Here is a 27,988-nt window from a genome sequence, read left to right on the forward strand (position 1 = left end):
CGAATCCAAGATATATCAGTGCAGTTTGTGCTTCATGAGAGTCTGTATGGGTGATGTATTTACCATGTGCAGAGTACAGTAAAGGACTAGTGGTATGCATGAACAGTAGACATTTATTGAGAATGCAAGATATTTTGTTTTACATAGGAAGTCAATTAGAATGAAAAGAAACAAGTTCCTATGTAAGGGAGTTGAAAATCCTCGGTCTCACAGCGTGAACACAGCGTATTTGTGCGTGTAGCTCAGTCATCTACTGTGATGTTACGGAACAGGTAAGCCATGGACTCTCCATTGTGGATGCGTCGGATGGCCTCAGCCAGGATCATACTGACGTCCACTGTCTTGATCTTGGGACACTGGAGCTTCTGGACCTCATGAGGGACTGTATTGGTCACCACCACCTGGGGGGACACAAGGACACAAAATGGAGAGCTAGGTTACAGCAGGGACTATGTTTAAGAACGTAAAGTTTTTTGGGGGCGTATGCATTGCATATTACTGTATTTGGGTATCGCTTTGTGTACTTGTCTTTTTAAGAAAGCATAGATTTGTTTGATTTATCCAGCAAATAGACATAATTCCGACCTTGAGCAGCGTCAAGTATCGGAGCAGCACAGACTACTTACAATAATTGTCAGCTGTGTCGACGTTAGAAAAAAACAGCCATTTCAGGCTTAATAAAAGCCTGTGCGGGTACAGCCTGTGTGCTTCGTCTTACCTCATCGATGGCGGATTCCTCTATGAGTCGCGGGGCCTCTGCTGAGAGCAGGCCGTGTGTTGCCATGATATAGATCTTATAGGCCCCCCTCTCCTTCAGAGTCTCAGCCGCCGCGACAAAGTCCTCCACGTCATCTATGATGTCATCCTGAGAGAGGGAAACGACAAGGAAGGACTTAGAACAAAATAACAGCTGTTAGCATCTAAATAACACACAAGCTCTGTATCATACAGTATGTCCAAATACATCTTACATGAGGACTTCCTCAGAACAGTGAGTGTGAAACTTAAATAGTTTATATACAGTTGAAGGCAGACGTATGCATACATTTTAGGTTGGAGTCATTAAAACTCGTTTTTCAACCACTCCACAAATTTCTTGTTAAACTATAGTTTTGGCAAGTCGGTTAGGACATCTACTTTGTGCATGACAAGTCATTTTTCCAACAATTGTTTACAGACAGATCATTTCACTTATAATTCACTGTATCACAATTCCAGTGGGTCAGAAGTTTACATACGCAAAGTTGAATTCGCCTTTAAACAGCTTGGAAAATTCCAGAAAATGATGTCATGGCTTTAGAAGCTTCTGATAGGCTAATTGACATCATTTGAGTCAATTGGAGGTGTACCTGTATTTCAAGGCCGAAACGTTTGACCCAAGTTAAACAATTTAAAGGCAATGCTACCAAATACTAATTGAGTGTATGTAAACGTCTGACCCACTGGGAATGTGATGAAAGAAATAAAAGCTGAAATAAATCACTATTATTCTGACATTTCACATTCCTAAAATAAAGTGGTGATCCTAACTGACCTAAGACAGAGATTAAATGTCAGGAATTGTGAAAAACTGAGTTTAAGTGTATTTGGCTAAGATGTATGTAAACTTCCGACTTCAACTGTAACACTTTAACTCTTGCTTATTAGCAATAGCTTGGACAATGCATTTTTTTTTTGTCCCATAGGGATCAAAGTTAAACAGAAATAAGAGACGATAGAATTCTTACAACAATGATAGCGATGCGACCTCCCACATCTCCCACTACAGTGATAGGCGGTTTCTCCTTGGCCATCATTACTGAAAGAGAAAAGGAGAGAGGTTGATCATTACTTTCAAACCAGTGGTGCAGAGGAAATTAGGGAGAAAAAAAAATGATATTCAAATTATTGGGTTAAGGAGAATGAGTAAGAAGGGATCAAGTTCAACACCTGCAAAGACCATGCAAGACAGCTCTACCTCAATGTCCACAGACTGCTACAACCGTTACAGAATAGTCCTGAAAACTCTCATTTTGACAGAAGGGAAAACAACTAGGTGAAATGATTTTGGGCACTGTAAGTATAGGGCAGCTTCAGGCATATTGTGATGGTAGCAACACATGGCGCATGAGTATAGAGCTGTCTTCCTTCCCACAAATAAAACATCCAGTTTGGGATTTAGGGATCCACACAGCAACCCCATGCCATACCAAATCACAACCAACTTCAAACCAGTGTCCTCATCGTCAGCCCGGAGGCATCCAACCAGATGTCTGCGTATTTAAAAACTCTCAGGGTTGAATCATGAGGCTCTACTTGGAACTCTGAGGTGTTGACATTAGCAACAAAATCATTTTGTTAAAATGTATATTTTTTTAAGGCTTCAGGGAGAGGGGTGAGTTTTTAAATAAACAAGAATCATACCGTTGCTGGCACAGCAAGTTAGCGTGAAAAATTCTAAACTAGGAATTGATCAAGAAAAAGGATGCAGGGGAACACAACCAAGCTTGCCATCACGCCTCATTCAGCCTCTGAGGTGCTTGCGATGTTTCCTTCATCTCCATTTGGAGTTATAGAGACATAGTTAAATTGCCCAAATGGCATAATGTTTATGGGGAAATGATTGGCTCCATAAAATGTAGGCCAATCACCAACCTGGCAGTGGAATGCAGTAGGTGCCCTCTGGTAAGAAATTTGCATTAGCAGCCCTTTTGTTGGTTGCTTTGAAGGGGTCAAAGGTCAGATAAATGCTACATTTGAGGATGAGAGGCATGTTGAAGGGAATGTTGACAAGCCACACGGTTTCAAACGGTTATTAATTGTAGTGCAACTCCAAAGTATACATGGGAAGAGCCATGTGTTTTTCCATGATGCTTGCATGAATGCATCCAGCAGATTCTTATTGCTATTGGTAGGGTTGAATGTGATTATTTTATTAGAATTTTGGAAGTTCACAGTTAATTGTGTATTAGACAAAAGCATGTAAATGTCAAAAATGTATCAAGTGAGGAATACCGTACAATGTAAACTTGGGATTATCTCAAAGACCTTGACACCAATTTGGAGGTGAAGAAATCTGCTGTTTTACAGATATCTTGTTTCAATAATCATACCAAATTTGGTGACAGCCAACAGTCTAAACCAGGGGGGTCTTCGGTCTTCACTGAGGTTCGCACTTAAAATTGACTACATTTCCTCACCGTCCAAATTTTAAAAAAAATAGTCCTCGATCCATCGCTTTTGGAATTTCCGAAGCTCCCACGACTGTCTGGCTTTCGTTTCGATGACTGCTAGCAGGCTGAGTAAAAAGTGAAAAGACTATAATTGTAGGACCATTATCATTTCTACACAGTTCAGATGTGGCTTCAGTCATTTCAACGTCGACTGAGCTTATACCCGGAATGTTTATCTTTTTTACTCAAACCCCCGCCCGCGTATGTTTGACCCCCGCCCTCGCTCTAAACACTTAACTGAACTGAGATCTTTACAAAGGGGAATTTAGAAGGTCAGCGCTGCTAGAAATGGAAACTCCCTCGGTAGACATCAACATTACATGCAGGCAGGTATAAAAGATCACAGATAGTATAAGGGATGGGGGTTAGAGGAAGAGAGAGTGGAGCATTACGGTCGTACTTGGGAGCTCTATGCCTGGGAATGAAGCCTGGTGCCTCCCTGTGTCTTCAAAAGATAAATGGTATACGTTAACACTGTCATATACAGAAAATATATAAAAGACATACAGACAGACAAAGGCAGCATACAGACAAACTCCAGAACTGAAGACAGGCCTTCTGGTCCTATTTATCCAAGGAACGCAATAAAATAAAAGTTTAATATAAAGAATAACACAGAAAAAAAACAATGTCTTATTTTCTCAAAGATGAAACGTGTCACTTTGCTCCGTATCTGAATTTAGCTGCCGTTTTGGTCATGTTCGTACCCTGTTCCTGTATAAAGGAGGGGAGAAATGGAGAGAAGTATGAGAGAAATAAATACAGTCGCTGTATAAAAGGAGGGAAAAAAAGAAGAAAAAAAAGAGGGCGAGAAGAGAAATCCAGAGGCTGTGTGGAGGAGAGGAACGAGGAGGGTAGAGGGGAATGGACGCCTGTTATTGCCTGCAGTATTTCACAGGCATCTGCAGTAGTGTCAGGCTGCTGAGAAGGAGTGCTTTGTCGCTGAACCAACACAAACTACAGCCCTGACTGGCTGAACCACTCCAGTTGTACACTGTCAGCATGAGGACAATGTGTGGAGGTCCTCTTTGCTATTGGTGCCTTAGGGCATTCAGGGCTGGATATTTTTACAGCATTCCTGTGACAATTGGATTTGTAAAAATAAACTCTCTCTGGGGTATGGGTTGTTATTCGGACAGATGAACACTTTTCCAGTCCATAAATGTAAAATACAGTTTTCTCTTTTCTGTAAATATTGTTCCAATAGATCGCTGTAAAGCCTCACTTTGACCCAATGCCATGTTTTACAGTGGCTCTACAATGGATAGGATCAGAGTCTGGGTGTACGTGCGTTCACAAGTGCTACATGGGAGGCCCATCCCAGTGCCGTCTACTCCCCATAAGCAGTGGGGGTTTAACCCTGCTGTTCAGACTCATTACCTTTCTATGGATTCCTCAGATAGACAGCAGTCAGGGCTCAACTCATCCTGTCCTGACACTAGTGGTTACATAAACCAGCACTGTCTGCTGATTAGGCAGATTATATACATGAGAGCAACGCAACAGTGATTTGTGTGTGTTAGGGTCAAAGGCAGGGTTATTTTCTAGTGTGTGCGTGTCTGGGGAGGGGGGGTGTCTTACATGGCAGCTCCAGACCAGGGTGACCAGAGGTGGTGCGTCCTGAGGACATTGGAGGGGGAGAGTGTCTTCCATCAGCCATGTCAGACTCTGAACACTGGGCCTCCCCGTGCATCACCGCCAGGCCCAGCCGCAGCCTCTCAGCATAGGATTGAGCTCTGGAACACACAAAGGATTTAAATACATACAGAGCAAAGACAATCACAATTACCCACAAATCTGCAGCCACAAACACACTTCACATCATTCACTATCCATCTTGCTGGAAAACTCCCAACCTTTATGTTACCTCTTGGCCGCCGAAGGAGACTTTGCAACGATAATGGCATTTCTGTAGTCTGGAATCTAGAAACAAATAAACAGTAACAAATAAACATTATCCAATATGATTTCACAGTTCAACATCAGATTAAAACTAAACTTTTGTCAACAAATACATGATATAATGATTGAAATGATTACAAGTGACTGGAGAGGATTCTGGGTAGTCTTACCTCCTCCTGGATGTACTGTAGCAGGAAGGGCGAGGCACGCAGGTTATCAACAGGGAAACTGAAGAAGCCCTGGATCTCCTTCTGGTGCAGGTCCATGGTGATGATGTGAGTTAGCCCTGTGATAACACCAGTGGGTCAAGCCAGTAGTGTAAAATACTTAGTTAAAAAAACATAAATGCTTCGCTTGTAAATTATGCCTGCATGTTGTAGTGTGACCCTGGTTATCCTTACATAAAAATAAAAAATAAAATTGTGCCGTCTGGTTTACTTAATAAGCTATTTGAAATGATTTATACTTTTACTTTTGATAGTTAAGTATATTTTTGCAATTACATTTACTTTTGATAGCTAAGTATATTTATAACCAAATACTTTTACTCAAGTAGTATTTTACTGGGTGACTTTCACTCGAGTAATTTCCTATTAAGGTATCTTTACTTTTACTCAAGTATGACAACTGGGTACTTTTTCCACCACTGGGTCAAGCAACACCCCGGCTAGACTGGCTTGCGTATGTCCGCGTGCGAATTATAATTTTGTCCATCCCCACCAGACACGTGTGTGAAAACCAAGAGTGAATCAATTCTATTAATTTCGGGGCAGATCGAAAAAAAAACATTCATCTAGCTGGCTGTTGCTAGCTAGTTTTCCTGGGAGATGAACATTGGATTGTTATTTAACCTGACATGCATATGGTCCTCTTTTCAGATGTTAGACCCCGGGTTATACAAAATTGTGTTTCTCTACTGACGATTAATCCACAGATAAAAGGGAAACAGTCATATTTGATTATTCTCTCCTTGTTAGTCTCAAGCACCCACGTGGGGTTTGTATCCTGGTGAAAACCAAACCAAGTTCTATTTTAGCGTTCGGCAACAGAAACACTCGTTGACGCACAAGAGCAATGTGGATAAAATGATTGAATAACATGCATGCGTACATTTATTTTGTACACATGCTTGCGCATGCAATGTGCCCGGTCTAGTCAGGGTGTTACCTTTTACAGGGTGATGCAATAAGCGTTTCCCTACTAAAATACCATAATATGACCGTTAGCTTTTCTGCTAGCTGTATGTGGTGACATTGAGTTGATGGACTTGCTATGGTGTAACGTTACCCAACTCGGTCTCAGAGCATTTCGTATTATTCTGTTCGTAAATCCGAGACACTCCATCTAATATGATACATTATGTTTCGTATGGTATTTATTAATTTGTGGATGTCCGTCACCCATTTCGTATGATATGAATTATAATTTGTATTATTAACTCAGGAAAAAAAAGAAACATCCCTTTTTCAGGACACTGTCTTTCAAAGTTATTTGGATTTTTACGAATTAACTTCACAGATCTTCATTGTAAAGGGTTTAAACAATGTTTCCCATGCTTTTTCAATGAACCACAAACAATTAATGAACATGCACCTATGGAACGGTCGTTAAGACAATAACAGCTTACAGACGGTAGGCAATTAAGGTCACAGTTCTGAAAACGTACGACACTAAAGAGGCCTTTCTACTGAATCTGAAAACACCAAAAGAAAGATGCCCAGGGTCCCTGCGTGAATGTGCCTAAGACACCTCTACAGGGAGACAGGACGGACAGCTGAAGTTATCCGTGATTAAATTTGAACTGGCAACCTTTGGGTTGCTAGACATTCGCCTTATAAGCCCACCCACCCGACTTCAAATGTTTGCCTTAGACCATCTGTCTTATGTAACCGTACGTAACATATCATACAATTTCCGTGTCCGGGATTTACATTTCCTGTTACGTCTAGTAGATCATCAAGGACAACAACCACCCGAGTCACTGCCTGTTCACCCCGCTATCATCCAGAAGGCGAGGTCAGTACAGGTGCATCAAAGCTGGGACCAAGAGACTGAAAAACAGCGCCTATCTCAAAGCCATCAGACTGTTAAATAGCCATCACTAGCATATTAGAGGCTGCTGCCCTATATACATAGACTTGGAATCACTGGCCACTTTAATAATTGGAACATTAGTTACTTTAACCTGTTGGGGCTAGGGGGCAGTATTTTCACGGCTGGATAAAAAAACGTACCCGATTTAATCTGGTTACTAATCCTACCCAGTAACTAGAATATGCATATACTTATTATATATGGATAGAAAACACCCTAAAGTTTCTAAAACTGTTTGAATGGTGTCTGTGAGTATAACAGAACTCATTTGGCAGGCAAAACCCTGAGACATTTTCTGACAGGAAGTGGATACCTGATGTGTTGAATTACCTTTAAGCCTATGCCATTGAAACACACAGGGGCTGATTAATGTTTTGGCACTTCCTATTGCTTCCACTAGATGTCACCAGCCTTTACAAAGTGTTTTGAGTCTTCTACTATGAGATCTGACCAAACAAGAGCCTTGGAACGGTGATGGCCGATTAGACTCTGGCGCGCGAGGTCATGATGGGTACCCTCGTTCCAATACCTTTTAAAAGAGAATGCATTCGTCCACCTTGAATATTATTCATGTTCTGGTTAAAAAAGGCACTAATGATTTATGCTATACAACGTTTGACATGTTTGAACGAACGTAAATATATTTTTTCCCCTCGTTCATGAAGTGAAGTCCGGCGGGCTTAGATCATGTGCTAACAACACGGAGCTTTTTGGACATAAATGATGAGCTTTTTTGAACAAAACTACATTCGTTATGGACCTGGGATTCCTGGAAGTGACATCTGATGAAGAGAATCAAAGGTAATGGATTATTTACATAGTATTTTCGATTTTAGATCTCTCCAACATGGCCGTTTGTCTGTATCGCAAAGCGTATTTTTCTGGGCGCAGTGCTCAGATTATTGCAAAGTGTGATTTCCCAGTAAGGTTATTTTTAAATCTGGCAAGTCGATTGCGTTCAAGAGATGTAAATCTATAATTCTTTAAATGACAATATAATATTTTACCAATGTTTTCTAATTTTAATTATTTAATTTGTGGTGCTGACTTGACTGCCGGTTATTGAAGGGAAACGATTTCCTGAACATCATCGCCATAGTAAAACGCTGTTTTTGGATATAAATATGAACTTGATAGAACTAAAAATGCATGCACTGTCTAACATAATGTCCTAGGAGTGTCATCTGATGGAGATTGTCAAAGGTTAGTGCATCATTTTAGCTGGTTTTATGGTTTTGGTGACGCCTGTCTTTGAATTGACAAAACATTACACACAGCTATTGTCAATGTACTCTCCTAACATAATCTAACTTTATGCTTTCGCCGTAAAACCTTTTTGAAATCGGACAACGTGGTTAGATTAAGGAGATGTTTATCTTTCAAAGGGTGTAAGATAGTTGTATGTTAGAAAAATTTGAATTTTGACATTTATTTGGTTTCAAATTTGCCGCTCTTGAAATGCACCTGCTGTTGATAGGGTGCACCACGGGTGGCACGCTAGCGTCCCACATAGCCCCAAGAGGTTTTTAATAATGTATACATATTTTGCATTACTCTTCTCATATGTATATACTGTATTTAAATAGTCTATGCCGCTCTGACATCGTTTGTCCATATATTTATATATTTTTAATTCCATTCCTTTACTTATATTTGTGTGTATTGTTGTGAAATTGTTAAGATTTACTTGTAAGATATTACTGCACTGCTGGAGCAAGAAACACAAGCATTTTGCTACACCCGCAATAACATCTGCTAAACACGTGTATGTGACCAATAAAATTTGATTTGAGACCAGGCGGCGTTACCTCACGGTATCTGGTAAAGCATTGTTTTTCATAATAACGACGTGTGTAACTCCTACCAAATGATTAATTTGTGTACAACTTATGTTAGCAGCGTTTAAACCATCTTCCTAAAACATTGCAACCATTTATGCAACAAACAAAAAAATGATTGGTGTCACAACAAGAAAACCACATGATGCACACAGTAGCCATATAGTATCATACCGGCTTTAGCGAGCATGGAGGCCAGCAGCTTGCAGACAATGGAGCCCCTCTTCCTCATCTTGCACTGCTTGCTGTAAGGGAAGTAGGGGATGACCCCAATGATGTTCTTGGCACAGTTAGTCTTGAGAGCGTAGGCCATGACCAGCAGCTCCATGATGGCCGTGTTCACGTCTCTGGGTAGGACAAAATAACCATTCAAAAGGCAATGGAGACAGATGGATAGAGATAAGACGAGTAAGAGTGAGACAGAGTCAAGAGTAGTTATTGTAGATATTTCAGTAAACTGTTGAATAAAACTGGCTGTTGTGTTGTCATGGTTTTAAATTTGCATGTCGTAGTAACTGACGTGGTATAAAATTCAAGATGTCGGCGCGTCTCAAGACCACATTAGCCCACAGAACGTTGGCTCTCGGAGTTAACACTCGTCTTCGTTGAAACACATTCACTACACATTTGAGTGAGTGTATGACGCTAGTCAGTATCCTACAATGTTAACTTGCTTGAGCGCCACACGAATAGTCGTTCCCTAAACCCTGAAGTATAACCTTAAAAGCTACGGGGCATTTCTAAATAATTAAGCCTCTCGAGATCGTATCGAAGAACGACTCCATTGTTGTAGGGGATTCAGCCAGTTCATGAGAGAAGCAGAGAAAAACTTTGTTGGAGATGTGATACACTGTTACTAACACTATACTTAGTAGCTTAACTAATACAAAGAGTGCAATGAGGTAGTGCCAGAGTAGATTTGGCCTAGGCAGCATCCTGAAACAGCAGAGCCAACCACAATCATTAAAGGGTAACTCAACCCCAATTTCACCCTTTGCCCAACCCTTCATATTTTCTGAAAATGTATTCAGGCTAGAAGTTGTGGTTGGGGGGGAATTACTCATAAATATTCATTTTGGGGGTGGGTAAACAGTTGTACCTGCTCCCAACACTTTCTCACTAAAGCATCATCTAATAAAATGATGTGCATTGTGAGCAAATACATCTCTGGACAGTTAGCTCACAGTGGTTAGTCACCAAGTTCCTGACATCTATTGCCACTTGTGGTTTAAGATCGAATCCCCCTTGGGATGCAAAAGATACATATATTTTAAATGTGGACTCACATTTATTGCAGTATTGTGTTGGGGGAAAAAATACATTTTATACGCCTTTCCAACATATTTTTGCTTACTGAGACTATTCAAGAAAGGGGCGGCAATTTTTTTGTCTCGCCTAGGGGTGCAGAGCAGGCCAGTAAAACCCTACAACTACTACCAGGGATAAATATTGTAAATTAAGGATTTAAAGTAAAAATGTATATCTTGCTCATGTGGGATTAGAACTCCCAACCATTGAACTATGAGCCACCAATTAGTCATAGCAGTTGGGAGAAAATATGAGTTGACATGGCCACCATTGTCACCTATTTCTCGTTATGATGGATATACCTACGAATATAAAATGTCAAATCCTCATAGCCCACGGTTTTTATTCTTAGTAAAAGCACATAAGTGTATGAAACGGTAAGCAAAAACATTGAATTTGGTCATATGCGGAAATGTGCCTTACTGCCTTTTGAATTTTGTGTAACGCCAGTAGTTTAGTCAAGGAAGCCTCATGCAAAATATTTACATTTACATTTAAGTCATTTAGCAGACGCTCTTATCCAGAGCGACTTATTGGCACACTCCACTTACCAAGACCATTGCAAATAAGGCGTGCTGTCACCTGCTTTAATAGTGAGCCTTGAGGTGGTACCACACCCAGCACATCTAGAAGGGAGTGGATTTCATACCAAACCCCGCCCTTGAGATGCTGAAGAGACACCTTCTCAAGGTGTCTTCTTTACGTTACGATTTCAATGGTTGAATTTAACCACTAGGGACAAAAAGAGCTAGATTAACTACTAAAATACCTAAATATATCACTTTTGCAATGAACTGTCAAAATGATGACCAGAATTGATGTGTTTCACTATAAATAAGCCAAAAACATCTGGTTTTCGATTAAAATAAATAAAAAGTTCAGGAAAGTTACTCTTTACAAGTCAGTGCCCCCTAGCTAGCTGTTAATATTGCTCTCTCACTTCACCAGGCAGCTCCTGCCAACCAATGAAGGACATAACCACTGGATGAAAAGATGTTGGTGGAGACAGAGACCCATGGGGGTCATTCTGACTGATCAGCGATGGATCAACAATGTCTGCCTAATTTCACAAGGGAATACATTTACTTTCCTCTCATCTAGTTTCTAATGATCCATTTGGTTCTGTGGTGATACTGCATATCCCACCAACTAGAATATACACACTCACTTCAGATGGTGGAAAAGAAATGACACCCGGATCCTCTCACCTTGGAATGGTCTGAATGATAAAGATGTCTTGACCACGAACAGACTCTTTCACATCCACCCTGGTTTCTGTAAATAAAAAAGAAGCAAAATCAGTTTCAGGAGCAAGTAACTCAACATACAGTATGCCGACCATCATCTACAGTGCATTCGGAAGGTATTCAGACCCCTTGATTTTCTCATGTTACAGCCTTATTCTAAAATTGATTAAATAAAAAGGTTTCTTCAATCTACACACTACACCCCATAATGATAAAAGTAAAAACTGTTTAAAAAAACACCTTATTTACATACGTATTCAGACCCTTTGCTATGAGACTCGAAATTGAGCTCCGCTGCATCCTGTTCTCAATGATCATCCTTGAGATGTTTCTACAACATGATTGGAGTCCACCTGTGGTAAATTCAATTGATTGGACATGATTTGGAAATACACACACCTGTCTAGATAAGGTCCCACAGTTGAGAGTTCATGTCAGAGCAAAAACCAAGCCATGAGGTCGAAGGAATTGTCCGTAGAGCTCCGAGACAGGATTGTGTCAAGGCACAGATCTGGGGAAAGGTACTAAAAAAATGTCAGCAGCATTGAAGGTCCCCAAGAACACAGTGGCCTCCATCATTCTTAAATGGAAGAAGTTTGGGAACCACCAAGACCCTTCCTAGAGCTGGCCGCCCCACCAAACTGAGCAATCAGGGGAGAAGGGCCTTGGTCAGGGAGGTGACAAAGAACCCGATGGTCTCTCTGACAGAGCTCCAGAGTTCCTCTGTGGAGATTGTCCTCCTTCTGGAAGATTCTCCCATCAAGCCTTTATGGTAGAGTGGCCAGACGGAAGCCACTCCTCAGTAAAATGCACGTTAACAGCCTGCTTGGAGTTTGCCAAAAGGCACCTAAAGACTTTCAGACTATGAGAAACAAGATTCTTTGGTGTGATGAAACCAAGATTGATCTTTGGCCAGAACGCCAAGCATCTCGTCTGGAGGAAACCTGGCACCATCCCTACGGTGAAGCATGGTGGTGGCAGCATCATGCTGTGGGGATGTTTTTCAGCGGCAGGGACAGGATTGAGGGAAAGATGAACTGACCAAAGTAGAGAAAGATCCTTGATGAAAACCTGCTCCAAAGTGCTCAGGACATCGACCCTAAGCACACAGCCAAGACAACGTAAGAGTGGCTTTGGGACAAGCCTCTGAATGTCATTGAGTGGCCCAGCCAGAGCCCGGACTTGAACCCGATCGAACATCTCTGGAGAGACCAGAAAATAACTGTGCAGCGACACTCCCCATCCAATCTGACAGAGCTTGAGCCAGTCTGCAGAGAAAAATGAAAGAAACTCCCCAAATACAGGTGTGCCAAGCTTGTAGTGTCATACCCAAGAAGACTTGAGGCTGTAATCACTGCCAAAGGTGCTTCAACAAACTACTGAGTAAAGGGTCTGAATACTTATGTAAATGTGATAGTTGCAAAAATGTCTAAACCTGTTTTTGCTTTGTCATTGTGGTATTGTGTATAGATTGATGATGAAAGAAAACCATTTAATACATTTTAGAATAGGGCTGTAACAAAATGTGGAAAAAGTCAAGGGGTCTGAATACTTTCCGAATGCACTGTATACCAGGGACATTTAACTCTTACACTACGAGGTCCAGAGCCTTCTGGTTTTCTGTTCTACATGATAATTACTTGCACACCTAGTGTCCCAGTTCTAAATCAGTCCCTGATTAAAGGGGAACAATGAAAATATGCAGAGGAACTGGCTTCGAGGTCCAGATTTGAGTTTGAGGGATCTATACTATAGTGCTATAGTAAGCCTGTAGATTTTATATACACCGAGTGTACAAAACATTAAAAGGACATCTGCTCTTTCCATGACAGACTGACCAGATGAAAGCTATGATCCCTTATTGATGTCAGTTGTTAAATCCACTTCAAAATCAGTGTAGATGAAGGGGAGGAGACAAGGCTTAAAAACCCTTCTTTACCTAAGACAATTGAGACATGGATTGTGTATGTGCGCCATTCAGAGGGTGAATGAGCAAAAAAAAGATTTAAGTGCCTTTGAACAGAGTATGGTAGCAGGTGCCAGGTGCACCGTTTTGTGTCAAGAACCACAACGTTGCTGGGGTTTTCACACAAGAGTTTCCCTGTGTGTGTCAAGAATGGTCCACCACCCAAAGAACATCCAGCCCAACTTGACATCTCTGGGAAGCATTGGAATCAACATGGGCCAGCATCCCTGTGGAACGCTTTCGACCCCTTGTAGAGTCCATGCCCCATGAATTGAGGCTATTCTGAGGGCAAAAGTGTGGGGGGGTGCAACTAAATATGTGACTTGTTTCAGGAAAACTCCTGTCGCGTGTCACTACTTCACATGAGAGGTATTTGAACGTAAACATATTTTTTTAAATCAAAATGCTTATTTTTGGCAGAAATGCCTTCTGGAATGTGAACTCTCAAGTGCCTTAATAACAAAATTGTATGCCATCTGTAAATACAAATAAAATAGTTAAATTACGAGCCTAGTTGATTTAGCCATGGAAAAAGACAGGAACCTTTCCGCTAGCCATGATTAGCTGAGATAATGGATGGGCTGGACATGCTGATTGGATTGGTCTGCCATGTAGCACGCTTCTTTATATAGCATGAGCTGCTCAGTATGTGTAGGTAATCCTTTCAAACGCTCCTTTTTTGAAAGATATCACAAAGACTGCAAAAGTGTTGCTAATGTTCTCCATTTTTGTGAGGACAGTTTTGAAATCGGTGGAATGCCTGGTGGAAGCAGAGTATGATAGCTACGGAAATTGAGAAAATTATGCCGTTTGATTGCAAATATGCAGAGGGAGTCAAAAAGAGAATACACAGAAGGCTGTTGTATAAAACCCCTGTCTCCGGATTACATCTTCAAACTAAGGTGAACCATGGCATGCATGAGGGAGAAGTGTTAATCTATGAATACGGGTAAGAGAGCCTAGCTAGCTACATTTTCCAATATTATCCATTTCTAATTTTGGCAAAAAATAATTTTCATTTTAAGTTAACCTGTTGGGTCTAGGGGGCAGCATTTGCACGTCTGGATAAAAAAAATGTACCCGATTTAATCTGGTTACTAATCCTACCCAGTAACTAGAATATGCATATACTTATTATATATGGATAGAAAACACTCTAAAGTTTCCAAAACTGTTTGAATGGTGTCTGTGAGTATAACAGAACTCATTTGGCAGGCAAAACCCTGAGACATTTTCTGACAGGAAGTGGATACCTGATGTGTTGTATTGACTTTAAACCTATCCCATTGAAAAACACAGGGGTTTAGGAATATTTTGGCACTTCCTATTGCTTCCACTAGATGTCACCAGCCTTTACAAAGTGTTTTGAGTCTTCTGGAGGGAGATCTGACCGAACAAGAGCCATGGAACGGTGATGTCCCATTAGACACCTGGCGCGCTACTTCATGTTGGGTACCCTCGTTCCAATACGTTATAAAAGACTATGCATTCGTCCACCTTGAATATTATTCATGTTCTGGTTAAAAAAGGCCCTAATGATTTATGCTATACAACGTTTGACATGTTTGAACGAACGGAAATATATTTTTTCCCCTCGTTCATGACGAGAAGTCCGGCTGGCTTACATCATGTGCTAACGAGACGGAGATTTTTGGACATAAATGATGAGCTTTTTTGAACAAAACTACATTCGTTATGGACCTGTGATACCTGGAAGTGACATCTGATGAAGAGAATCAAAGGTAATGGATTATTTACATAGTATTTTCGATTTTAGATCTCCCCAACATGACGTCTAGTCTGTATCGCAACGCGTATTTTTCTGGGCACAGTGCTCAGATTATTGCAAAGTGTGATTTCCCAGTAAGGTTATTTTTAAATCTGGCAAGTTGATTGCGTTCAAAAGATGTAAATCTATAATTCTTTAAATGACAATATAATATTTTACCAATGTTTTCTAATTTTAATTATTTAATTTGTGACGCTGACTTGACTGCCGGTTATTGGAGGGAAACGATTTCCTCAACATCAATGCCATAGTAAAACGCTGTTTTTGGATATAAATATCAACTTGATAGAACTAAAAATGCATGCATTGTCTAACATAATGTCCTAGGAGTGTCATCTGATGGAGATTGTAAAAGGTTAGTGTATCATTTTAGCTGGTTTTATGGTTTTGGTGACCCTGTCTTTGACTTGACAAAACATTACACACAACTCTTGTAAATGTACTGTCCTAACATACTCTAAATTTATGCTTTCGCCGTAAAACCTTTTTGAAATCGTAAAACGTGGTTAGATTAAGGAGATGTTTATCTTTCAAATGGTGTAACATAGTTGTATTTTTGAAAAATTTGAATTTTGACATTTATTTGGATTCAAATTTGCCGCTCTTGAAATGCACCTGCTGTTGATGGAGTGCACCACGGGTGGCACGCTAGCGTCCCACCTAGCCCCAAGAGGTTAAAGTGTACTGTTAGCTAGCTAGCTAACGTTAGCTGGCTGGCTGTCTCGCTGGCTAACATTACGTGTATGATCTGTGTAGTAATATTATTCATATCTCAGAGCTATTTGCATTGCTAGCTATAGCCTAATGTTAGTTAGCTGAGTAACATTGAACCTAGTTGGTTAGCTTTAGCTACCTGTAGATTCATAAAGGACAGTAACGTTATGAGTTGGGATTATGGTTCGTTGTTTAGCTAGCTACATGTCAAAACATTTTTTTTTAAAGAATTTAAAAAAAGACTCCACTATGCAAGAAACCTTTCACTGTCCCGTTTACACCTTTGTATCCTATGCATGTGACAAATAAACATTTATTTTATTTGATATAGTGCGTGGATAACAGAGACGGTAATGTGAAGAACAACATGACCTGCACCAAAGACAAATTAGGATATAACGTTAGGCCAACGAGACAGTGTCCAAGTTCTAAAATTATTTTATTTAGTCACAATCACAACCTTAAGATATTTTCTATAACTAGCTTGCCATTAACTTGTAAATAATGGTCTTGTTGTGTTTATTTTCCTATAATAATGAATACAAATTAGCTAAATGAATACGTTGTCAGCTATATGATATGGTCATTATTTGAACTGGCAAGCCAGCTAACAAGCTAGAAACGAACCAAAACATTGTTTAGAAAGTTGCTTTTAGTTGCCTGGTTTGCTAGATTGACACAAACTAAATTCATTTTTAAATGGGATTATTGGTGTTAAAATACACCAGTTAGGCTATTTTGGACCTCCAGGGTGCTGATGTCATAAGCCTGTCGTTTGTGTTTATACTTTTTCATAACAACAACGATAAGTTTGATGTTGGACGACAATAGAACGTTCATGGTGTCACTGCGACAACTGTATACAGACATGTCAATAGACATAGTATAAACCTTTAGTCTTAATCTTGGTTTGTTTAGTACACTACTGTACTCACTCGGTTTAGCACATGGCCTCACGTGAATCCTTAAAGAGATGGGTGGGCTAAGTCTTAAGAGGGTGTGAACGATAATGAACGGGTGTAGACAAAGAAGAGCTCTCCAATAGGTGTAACAAAAAATTCAAGGGCCATTTTATCAAAAGTGGGGTTACATGTTTATCAACTTTCAAAGAAGAAGTACTTTCCCAATTGTTCCTCAACTGTAGTGTATGATACCATTTTCTAGCTCTAAGCCTACTTTTATCCAACGGTTAAACATTTTTTATTTTTTATTTCACATTTTGCCACATAAGACCGAATCGAGCTGGTCGTTCACATATTAAGAAGGTGTCCTTAATGTTTTGTACACTGTGTATAGTGTATGAAGCTGAAACGGATAACCTGGCATCTCACCTCTGTTGGACTCTTGGTAAACAACTGACTTTCCCAAGTCTACGCCAAGCCGTCTGCAAGGAGGGAAGGAAGATGTTAGACAGTTAAAAAACAAACACACACAACTAAATTGTCCCCACACAGGAGGAATGCCCGCCTTGTAAGTAACATGCCCAACTGTCATCAATCATTATTATTAATAAGAATAATTATTATTGTGGGTGCTTATATTTGTCCTATTTCATAGATGTACAAGTGTATTATGTACGTGTGAATTGGAAATGTGTTTTTTTGCATATTCAAACTCAACGAGAGAGACAATCAGAGAGTGGGGTCACACCCAGGGTCTGCCATTATCAACGGTGACCCTGGAGCATTTAGGGTTAAGTGCCTTGCTCATGGGCACATCGGCAGATTTTTCACCTTGTCAGCTTGGGGATTCGAACTAGCGACATTTGTTACTGGCCCAACACTAACTGCTAGGCTACTTAACTAGTCCACTCTCGTTTCTCAAATGCCCTGACTATACAAAAACATTGAGTGAGAACAGTGCCATCCACTGAAGTGAAAGCACTGATGTTGGGCAACTAGGCCTGGCTCGCAGTCGGCGTTCCAATTCATCCTGAAGGTGTTCGATTGGATTGAGGTAAAGGGTTCTGTGCAGGCCAGTCAAGTTCTTCCACACCGATGTCAACAAACCATTTCTGTATGGACCTTGATTTGTGCATGGGGGCATTGTCATGCTGAAACAGGAAAGGGCCTCCCCTTGGCTGTAGCGTTAAAATGTTCCTTCATTGGAAGTAAGGGGCCGAGCCCGAACCATGACAAACAGCCCCAGGCCATTATTCCTCCACCAAACATTAAAGTTGGCACTATGCAGTAGGGCAGGTAGTGTTCTCCTGGTATCGGCAAAACCCAGATTAGTCTGTCGGACTGCCAGATGGTGAAACATGATTCATCACTGCAGAGACCGCGATTCCACCGTTGCTTCCAGAGGGAGTTTGGAACTTGCTAGCGAGTGTTGCAACCAAGGACAGGCAATTTTTACACGCTACGCGCTTCAGCACATGCCGTTCCTGTTCTGTGAGTTTGCGTGGCCTACCACTTCTCAGCTGAGCAGTTGTTGCTCCTAGATGTTTCCACTTCACAATAACAGCACTTACAGTTGACTGGGGCACGTTGAAAGTCACTGAGGTCTTCAGTAAGGCCATTCTACTGCCAATGTTTGTCTATGGAGATTCCATGGCTGTGTGCTTGATTTTATACACCCGTCAGCAATGGGTATGTCAGAAATAGCCAAAATCCACTCATTTGAAGGGGTGTACACATGCACTATATACAGTGTAAGTCGGATGTTTACATACATCTTAGCCAAATATATTTAAACTCAGTTTTTCACAATTCCTGATATTTAATCCTAGTAAAAATTCCCTGTCTTAGGTCAGTTAAGATAGCCACTTTATTTTAAGAATGTTCTGCCCACAAACTTTCTATGGGATTGAGGTCAGGGCTTTGTGATGGCCACTCCAGTAATTTGACTTTGTTGTCCTTAAGCCATTTTGCCACAACTTTGGAAGTATGCTTGAGGTCATTGTCCATTTGGAAGACCATTTGCAACCAAGCTTTAACTTCCTGACTGATGTCTTGAGATGTTGCTGCAAGATATCCACAAAATTTTCCTTCCTCGTGATGCCATCTATTTTGTGAAGTGCACCAGTCCCTCCTGCAGCAAAGCACCACCACAACATGATGCTGCCACCCCCGTGCTTCACGGTTGGGATGGTGTTCTTCGGCTTGCAAGCATCCCCCTTTTTTATCCAAACATAACAATGGTCATTATGGCCAAACAGTACTATTTTTGTTTCATCAACCTAAGTGTATGTAAACTTCCGACTTCAACTGTAGTAAGTACACATCACGCTTTCGGGATAATTATCTTTTCAGATTCCACAATGATTCTTTAGTTGTTGACACTACATCACCGCACTCCTCCTCTTACTCTTGGTCCTCATCTTTGTAAGTCATCTTGATTTTGCACCTGTGTTTTATCAGTTTCCTTATGAAAATATTTAGCGAACTTTAGCTACTGTCATGAGTAAGGGGCTGTAGCAGCACACAAGTAGGCTACAAATGCATGCTGGGCCGGGCATGCCCTGAGCTTGTGAAGTGAGCACTACTGGAGAGAAATTGGAGCAGAATCTCGCTCCAACCCTGCACCATTTACATACTCTGCAACTGATGAGTCCTCTCCTTCAGTGTCAAACTGCATGTAACTGTGTTGACAGTCATTTTGCATGCCGAGAAATCTCAGGCAATATTTTTTTCTACCCGTATTTTATTTATCATAGTCAAACTCATACTGTGCCCAGCTTCGCACGCTGACCAACGCGAGGTCGGCGGCCTGTTCCGGATCATCTGCATGGCACTTTCAGCATTCAAATTCTAAAATAGCTTGCGTGATATTAGGCTTTATTAGATGAGTGACAATCTATGTAATTTGCTAGGGTATTATCCATAAAAAAAACGATAGATATATATAACATTTATTTAACTAGGCAAGTCAGTTAACCGGCCAAACCCGGACGACGCTGGGCCAATTGTGCGCCGCCCTATGGGACTTCTAATCACGGCCGGTTCTCCCGAGTGGTGCAGCGGTCTATGTGCTGTTGAAAATGTTTTTACCGGAATAAAAGTAATCTACCGGAGACAACTCATTTTTTATTTTATTTAACTAGGCAAGTCAGATAAGAACAAATTCTTATTTACAATGACTGCCTACCCCGGCCAAACTCTCCCCTAACCCGGACGACGCTGGGCCAACTGTGCGCCGTTATTGGGACTCCCGATCACGGCTGGTTGTGATACACCCCGGGATCGAACCTGGGTCTGAAGTGACGCCTCTAGCACGGCGATGCAGTGCCTTAGACCGCTGCGCCACTCAGGATCCCAAACGGACTCATCTGGCTATAACTGCTGAACAGGCCTTACAATAGATCTTATTTTGATTGTTTAGGTTCACGATCAGCAACAGTTTAGGTCATTTTGCTTTAAACAATCAGTGTATATACTCATTTTTAGATATACAGGGTAAAGTGGATAATTTCATAATAAGGACAGCAATCACTTGTGAGGCACACTACATGGCCAAAGCAAGAAGAGAAGATCTCTCTGGTAGAAACCATTCGATTTTGAGATGGGTGGAATCCAGTTGTGCCATACACTAAGTGTACAAAACATTATGAACACCTGCTCTTTCCATGACATAGACTGACCAGGTGAATCCAGGTGAAGCTTATTGATGTCACTTGTTAAATATACTTTAATCAGTGTAGATAAAGTGGAGGAGATTGGTTAAAGAATGATTTTTAAGCCTTGAGACAATTGAGACGGATTGTGAGTGTGCCATTTAGAGGGTGAATGGGAAAGACAAATATTAACAAACCATTGCTCTTAATTTTTTTGTACATTCAGTATATATTCATTGACTCATAATTCGTAAACAAATATTGAAACATTCCTAGCTCGAACACTTAATCTGCAAAAATGACAAGTTTAATTAGTGGGCGATGCTGATTTAAGAACCAAAATTGGGGGGGGGGAGACAAATAATAGGCTACAATGTCCCCCCTAATCTGATAGGTAATGTAGATGCCTAGTCTCCCTTATGGGTGAGCTCAGGTGCCTACATAGTACATACACCATAGACATACATAATTTACACACACACCAGCTCATATAGATCGTTACACTTAACTACACAATTTTCCCAAGAGATTGCCCTTCCCTTTAACTTACATTTTGACATCAGAAGCCCTCAAAAGATAAGATGCAGTCTTTGTGAGCCAGCAGTGTCTGCCTTCACTGCCCATTCTTCCTTGCTACACTTGCTGACTATTGACCCATCGCTAAGCCCAGACCCCCTTGGTTTCTGTTGTGGACAACATTTTCCAGGGAAGCCCAATTTCCCCCTTCTAACCACTGGCGAAATCTCACAAATATCTCACTGTGTTTTTAATACACAACGATATTAAACACACACCGCCCCTTGCTAATCGAGAAACTCTTGGGTATGTTTTGGTGGACTGTTATTATAATTGCTTCTTGGGAACCTGGTAAAATGATGTTTGTAGTGTGGCTAGCCACTGAATGGCTCTGAATTCATTGTCAACATGCTGTCATAGTTACAACCACTTGGCGCAAACTAGTTCTCTCAAATTGTATCCTATTGTCGACAGCAGATGCGAGTTGTATTAATAACATGGCTAACTAACCTAGTTAATAAACGTCGCAAGAACAAGTTAAGTGGCTAGCGTTAGCAACGTTTGGTGGTCAATGAGACAGAGCTAGCAAACCAGCTGAGCTAGCAAACAATATAACATAAGTATAATTTCGTATTAAAAAAAAAATACTCCCAACAGGCTCTTCATTTTAGGAATCACAGTAGCAAGTACCCCTGGTGCACTATTAAATTATTTCGCCATTCTAACAATTCATTTTTTGAAGAAAACGTCAGTTTTTCCCCAGTGCCCTGACTGGCTTTCATTGGTTTCAAACAGACTCGACAACGTACAACACACTGTATATTTCGTTTTGGTACGTTTCATTGAAAGTGGCTAATATTGCGTTGATTTGATCACAATTGCCACAGTGAAGGGAAACGTTATGTTAACTAATGTATATATATGCGCTAAACTACAGTCATGTTTGACAAATATGATGTAGGATAATTAATTTTAACGTCTAAAGGCTTGATTCTGTCATACTCGAGGCACTGTTCGGATGGCCAATGCCTGTTGCCAATTGCAACATCACCCACCTTGCAATCTGAGCAGAGGCAGTGAACTTTTTACAAATATTTTATTTATTTTGAAATTATTTTAATTATTATGACGGTCATGCATCCTCCAAAACATCTTAACACCCGCCCACTTAACCCAGAAGCCAGCTGCAGCAGTGTGTAGGAGGAAACACCGCTCAACTGACAACCGGTCAGCCTGCAGGCTCCGGCCCGCAACAAGGAGTCACTAGAGCGCGATGAGCCAAGTAAAGCCCCCCGCCGACTAAACCCTCCCCTAACCCGGACGACGCCTTACGGGACTCCCTGTAACGGCCGGTTGCCTGGGATCGAACACAGGTCCAGAAGGAGGACAAGCATTGTGATGCAGTGTCTTAGACCGCTGCGCCACTCGGGAGGCCATGGCAGTGTACGTCTAACTATTTAAAATCTGGACTTTTTGACACTTTATGAGGCATGTCTTACCGCGTTCCGACCATAAGAATGTTAAGGGGATTCTTTCATAAACACTTCCTCATATGCCATTGAAACCGGTATTTCTTTCATGTTCTCAACACAATCCTAGTCATAGTAACAACCCATGCAGTGCGCTTTGGAGAGCGGGATTTTCCCGCTAATTGCATTTTTGGAACATTCATGTTTATAGCATACTGCCCTGTGTGCATTGCTGCGCTTATAATGCAAAGAAATGGACGAATAGTTTATCAACATTTTAAGCTAAACGTTCTGATCTGTTGCATCAGCCTCATTGCTTTTAAAATTATTTTTTTAAACGTACACTGGTTGTATTAATTTGAGATCCTTTGTCCAACAACTGTTCCAGTCTCTATTTGGAATATTCATTTATCGCGCCGAATGACAAGCCGTCCAATGGAATAAGTAAACCTTTGCAATGTGGGGATAGTAGATTGACATAGGTTAGTGCTTTTTTCTGTTTTACTCATCTTGGCTGACGAAAAGTAAATGTGGACGGTTCTTCTAACATCTTCAATATGCACCTCGGAATTGAATAAGAAAGACGTTCAACGTTGCATCCCAGATGTGTCTGTCTTCACTAGTAGCCTACTTTTCAGAGCTGCGATGCCTGTGAGGACACGATCACGTGACGGGCATTTGGCTAATAAGAATTGAGATATCTGAGAGAACCGTGTGAGTGAGAGGTGCTTCGGGGCACTTTGGCCGCAAGGCATGGACTTTTTTTTTAAGGGGCATTACGGCCACGCAAGGGCCGTCAATGGCGCAGGGAAATGTTAGGCCTGGTCAGCATGGCTCTAAATTAACATTTTGCTGTTAGGAGCACGACGAAAAGTAAGGCCCACACATTCAATTTTAAGAGCACTAGATTAAAAATAAAATAAATCTTGATTGAGATACAGCTCATATTGGGCCATTAGGTACTTTTGAACACTAAAGTGGTGGTGTAAAGACATTTGTTTATTATAAAAGCTCAAATGTTTATGAATACCTGTTATTTGTGGAATATTAGGTATCTACATTGTGTAAACAATTTTTCTATTGCGATGCATTACATTGAAAATTGTCCACCATCTCTAAAAATGTCAGGTGCAAGAGATGTCATTCATTCTTTGCTATGATCATTGATATCCTGAAGAAGCTATACCTTTTCTTTCTTTGCTCCAAAATGTTTGGATATACTGGTAAAGTTACATTATTTGCTCACTAGTCAATGATGTAACATGACTGAAAAAAGTATAAACAAATGGTGAGTAGTTTTATAAGGCCCACAACATGGTTAATGAATTTAAAATGCGGTCCAGGTGATCCACAATAGGAAGATAATGTTGCACCGGTGTGGTGAGAGAATTCGAGCCGATGGAATACGACTATACGAGTGCTTATTTCAAAGAGTGCTCCGTAAGCCAAGCCCCAGTGGGCAGAGCTGGGCATGTTGGCTTGGATATTTTTTTATATGGGAAGAATAGCCTCTCATTTTACAATGGGTCAGTGTGGTTCTGTGTAGCCTAGTTATGCTAATATACTTTTGTGTATACAGTTGAAGTCAGAAGTTTACATACACTTAGGTTGGAGTCATTAAAACACGTTTATCAACCACTCCACAAATGTATTGTTAACAAACTATAGTTTTGGCAAGTCGGTTAGGACATCTACTTTGTGCATGACAAGTAATTTGTCCAACAATTGTTTACAGACAGATTATTTCACTTATAATTCACTGTATCACAATTCCGGTGGGTCAGAAGTTTACATACGCAAAGTTGACTTCGCCTTTAAACAGCTAGGAAAATAACAGAAAATGATGTCATGGCTTTAGAAGCTTCTGATAGGCTAATTGACATCATTTGAGTCAATTGGAGGTGTACCTGCGGATGTATTTCAAGGCCTACCTTCAAACTCAGTGCCTTTTTGCTTGACATCATGGGAAAATCTAAAGAAATCAGCCAAGACTTCAGAAAAAAATTGTAGACCTCCACAAGTCTGGTTCATCCTTGGGAGCAATTTCCAAACGCCTGAAGGTACCATGTTCATCTGTACAAACAATAGTACGCAAGTATAAACACCATGGGACCATGCAGCCGTCATACCGCTCAGGAAGGAGACGCATTCTGTCTCCTAGAGATGAATGTACTTTGGTGTGAGAAGTGCAAATCAATCCCAGAACAACAAAGGACCTTGTGAAGATGCTGGAGGAAACAGGTACAAAAGTATCTATATCCACAGAAAAAGGAGTCCTATATCGACATAACCTGAAAGGCCGCTCAGCAAGGAAAAAGCCACTGCTCCAAAACCGCCATAAAAAAGACAGACTACAGTTTGCAACTGCACATGGGGCCAAAGATCATACTTTTGGAGAAATGTCCTCTGGTCTGATGAAATAACAATAGAACTGTTTGGCCAAAATGACCATCTTATGGTTGGAGGAAAAAGGGGGAGGCTTGCAAGCCAAAGAACACCATCCCAACCGTGAAGCACGGGGGTGGCAGCAACATGTTGTGGGGGTGCTTTGCTGCAGGAGGGACTGGTGCACTTTACAAAATAGATGGCATCATTAGCAAGGAAAATTATGTGGATATATTGAAGCAACATCTCAAGACATCAGTCAGGAAGTTAAAGCTTGGTCGCAAATGGGTCTTCCAAACGGACAATGACCACAAGCATACTTCCATAGTTGTGGCAAAATGGCTTAAGACAACAAAGTCAAGGTATTGGAGTGGCCATCACAAAGCCCTGACCTCAATCCCATAGAAAGTGTGGGCAGACCTGAAAAAGCATGTGCGAGCATGGAGGCCTACAAACCTGACTCATTTACATCAGCTCTGTCAGGAGTAATGGGCCAAAATTCACCCAACTTATTGTGAGAAGCTTGTGGAAGGCTACCCGAAACATTTGACCCAAGTTAAACAATTTAAAGACAATGTTACCAAATACTAATTGAGTGTATGTAAACTTCTGACCCACTGGGAATGTGATGAAAGAAATAAAATCTGAAATAAATCATTCCCTCTACTATTATTCTGACATTTCACATTCTTAAAATAAAGTGGTGATCTAACTGACCTAAGACAGGGCATTTTTACTTGGATTAAAAATGTTAGGAATTGTGAAACTGAGTTTAAATGTATTTGGCTAAGGTGTATGTAAACTTGCTAAAAGAAAGGAACAAGGTAGATAGATAAGTGTGTCATTGTTGCAAAGTATTTCTAATCTAAAATCAGATCTCTTAAAAGTTTTGTTCACTGTTGTTCTATTATCTATACAATAGGCCATAATTGATTTTGGCCCAATAGGCCTGGCATATTCCCACTTTCAAGGAGCTTTCCGTTTTGATTGGATTATTTTGCTTAAAAACTTTTAGGCCAACCTATAGAAAAATAAAAACAACAACTATGCATCTCTGCCCAGCCAGGCAAGAGTGGCCAAAGGATGTTTAGCATCCCCAGTAGCTCGCTGCAAGCCTGCTATCCAGAAACCTTCGCAATGGCAAAACTCCTGTTTCTAAAAATGATGTAGCCTTTTTTGAAATGATGAGCGCTTACATTCACCTTTTTTTTTACCCCTTTTTCGTGGTATCCAATTGGTAGTTACAGTCTTGTCTCATCGCTGCAACTCCGGGTATGGACTCGGGAGAGGCGAAGGTCGAGAGCCGTGCGTCCTCCGAAACACGACCCAACCAAGCCACACTGCTTCTTGACACAATGTTCGCTTAACCCGGAAGCCAGCCACACCAATGTGTCGGAGGAAACACCGTAAACCTGGCGACCTTGTCAGCGTGCATGCGTCCAGCCTGCCACAGGAGTCGTAAGAGCGCTATGGGACAAAGACACCCCTGCCAGCCAAACGCTCCCCTAACCCGGACGACACTGGGCCAATTGTGCGGCGCCCCATGGGTCTCCCGGTCGCGACTAGCTGCGACAGAGCCTGGACTTGAACCAGTATCTCTAGTGAATGAATTTTCTGACCTATGCATGTTAGATTTGGATCGGTTTGGAGTCCGCGGACCGATGCACTTGTATCTTAAACATGTGAATCGGAAAAACGGGGAAGTCTGGGGCCGGGGCAGCAGCTGTAACTGCTCCTATGTTTGAAATACTGTTTGCCGAGAATGGGATCTGTTTGTTAGCCCAGTTTGCTTGAAGTCTCTTAAAGTTATGCGAGACATCATCCTCTCTCTCTCATCCTTGCAATTTTGAGTCACAGATCCTCTGGAGTCTAGCGACCTGAAAGTAGACTTAATAGGCTGCTTTTACACAGACAGCCCAATTCTGATATTTTCACACTACTTTTTTATTTTTTTAGGAGCGGGGCAGTCCTGTCCCTTACTTATTTTATTGTTTATTGGATATGAGAGAGGAACGTTTTTGCTGAAAGAGCACTGGGCCGGATTCAAACCCACACTGGCAGCGGCACATGTTCTCTAGAAGCAGCGGGCTATACCGCTAGACCAGTGGTTCCCAGGGGTACTTGGCCTATCCACAGGGGGTACTTATAAGAAGACTCATGAGACCATAGGCCTACTGCTAAAATGCACGAGGGGGCACTTCAAGGGTACTCCGGCAGAGCAAAACTCGGTTGTACTGTAACTGAAAAAGTTTGGGAACCACTGCGCTAGGACATCACTAATTTATCTTAACTACGTTCAAAATCCAGTTGAAGAGAAAAAAAATGTCATTTGAGTGAGTTGCAAGATATTCATTTGAATGCACAACATATACTTACTCTGTGATCTTCTTGGCGAGCTCTGTGCATGCGGTGGTCGAGTTGGCAGAAAAGACACGGTACCCACTTTTTGAGATATTCATTGTTGAGTGACTATAGGAAAACTTTGAAGTGTGAGAATGACAGACGAGACTTGAGGCTCAATAAAACACAATGACCACGTATTTTGCCTACTCACATTGACAATATCGACTATAAATTCAGGATTTAAGAACATGGAAATACGTCGAATGAGTGCGGAATGTTACAAAATCTCAAAGCATAAACAACGGCCTACATGTAGCATAACCTACATAACTGGCGTAAGTAAACAAGTCTATTTATCGATCGCAATATGACTGGTCTAACAAACTAGAAAACGGATAAACTGAGATGTTCCACATCCGCACATAGATCTGTAGGCTACTCTATGCAAAACGCGCTCCACCTAATTCTTCAATTCGAAAAAATATTTTGCAATAGAAGTACACTACAGCAGACTCGTATAATCTCAAAACGTGTATACAATGTTGCTTCTATCGTAGCTAATGTAAACTTTGTAGGAATGAGGTTACATCAAAGGAAAGAAAACGAGTAATTTCATTGGGTAGCCCAGGATTAACATATTGGCAGTAGAA

At 41.1% G+C, this 27,988-nt stretch overlaps 1 protein-coding gene across 3 annotated transcripts; it reads right to left on the reverse strand.

Annotated features, from left to right (window-relative positions):
- Positions 1–95: 95 nt before the first annotated feature.
- Positions 96–27,947, reverse strand: kpra (Phosphoribosyl pyrophosphate synthetase-associated protein 1). 3 transcript variants are annotated; one of them, XM_014131118.3, is made up of 12 exons: positions 27,550–27,947; positions 27,372–27,464; positions 17,402–17,454; positions 11,563–11,629; positions 9,221–9,393; positions 5,285–5,400; positions 5,080–5,135; positions 4,794–4,948; positions 3,613–3,657; positions 1,728–1,798; positions 719–865; positions 96–401 (listed from the first exon to the last, which is right to left on the reverse strand). In XM_014131118.3, the coding sequence occupies exons 2-12, from the start codon at positions 27,452–27,454 to the stop codon at positions 243–245; spliced, it is 1,125 nt and encodes a 374-aa protein (XP_013986593.1). In that variant the 5' UTR covers positions 27,455–27,464; positions 27,550–27,947; the 3' UTR covers positions 96–242.
- Between the last annotated feature and the right edge of the window lie 41 nt (positions 27,948–27,988).

This window comes from Salmo salar, chromosome 12 (assembly GCF_965601325.2).
Source record: "Salmo salar chromosome 12, fSalSal1, whole genome shotgun sequence".
NCBI classification, from domain to species: Eukaryota; Metazoa; Chordata; class Actinopteri; order Salmoniformes; family Salmonidae; genus Salmo; species Salmo salar.

Excerpts from the sequence above, each read along its gene's own strand:
- kpra (XM_014131118.3), bottom strand. The coding sequence starts at position 27,454 with ATGAATATCTCAAAAAGTGGGTACCGTGTCTTTTCTGCCAACTCGACC. Across the intron at positions 11,630-17,401 it reads TTACCAAGAGTCCAACAGAG|AAACCAGGGTGGATGTGAAA; the intron begins GTGAGATGCCAG and ends TTTTATTTACAG. Across the intron at positions 4,949-5,079 it reads TCTCCTTCGGCGGCCAAGAG|AGCTCAATCCTATGCTGAGA; the intron begins GTAACATAAAGG and ends TGTGTGTTCCAG.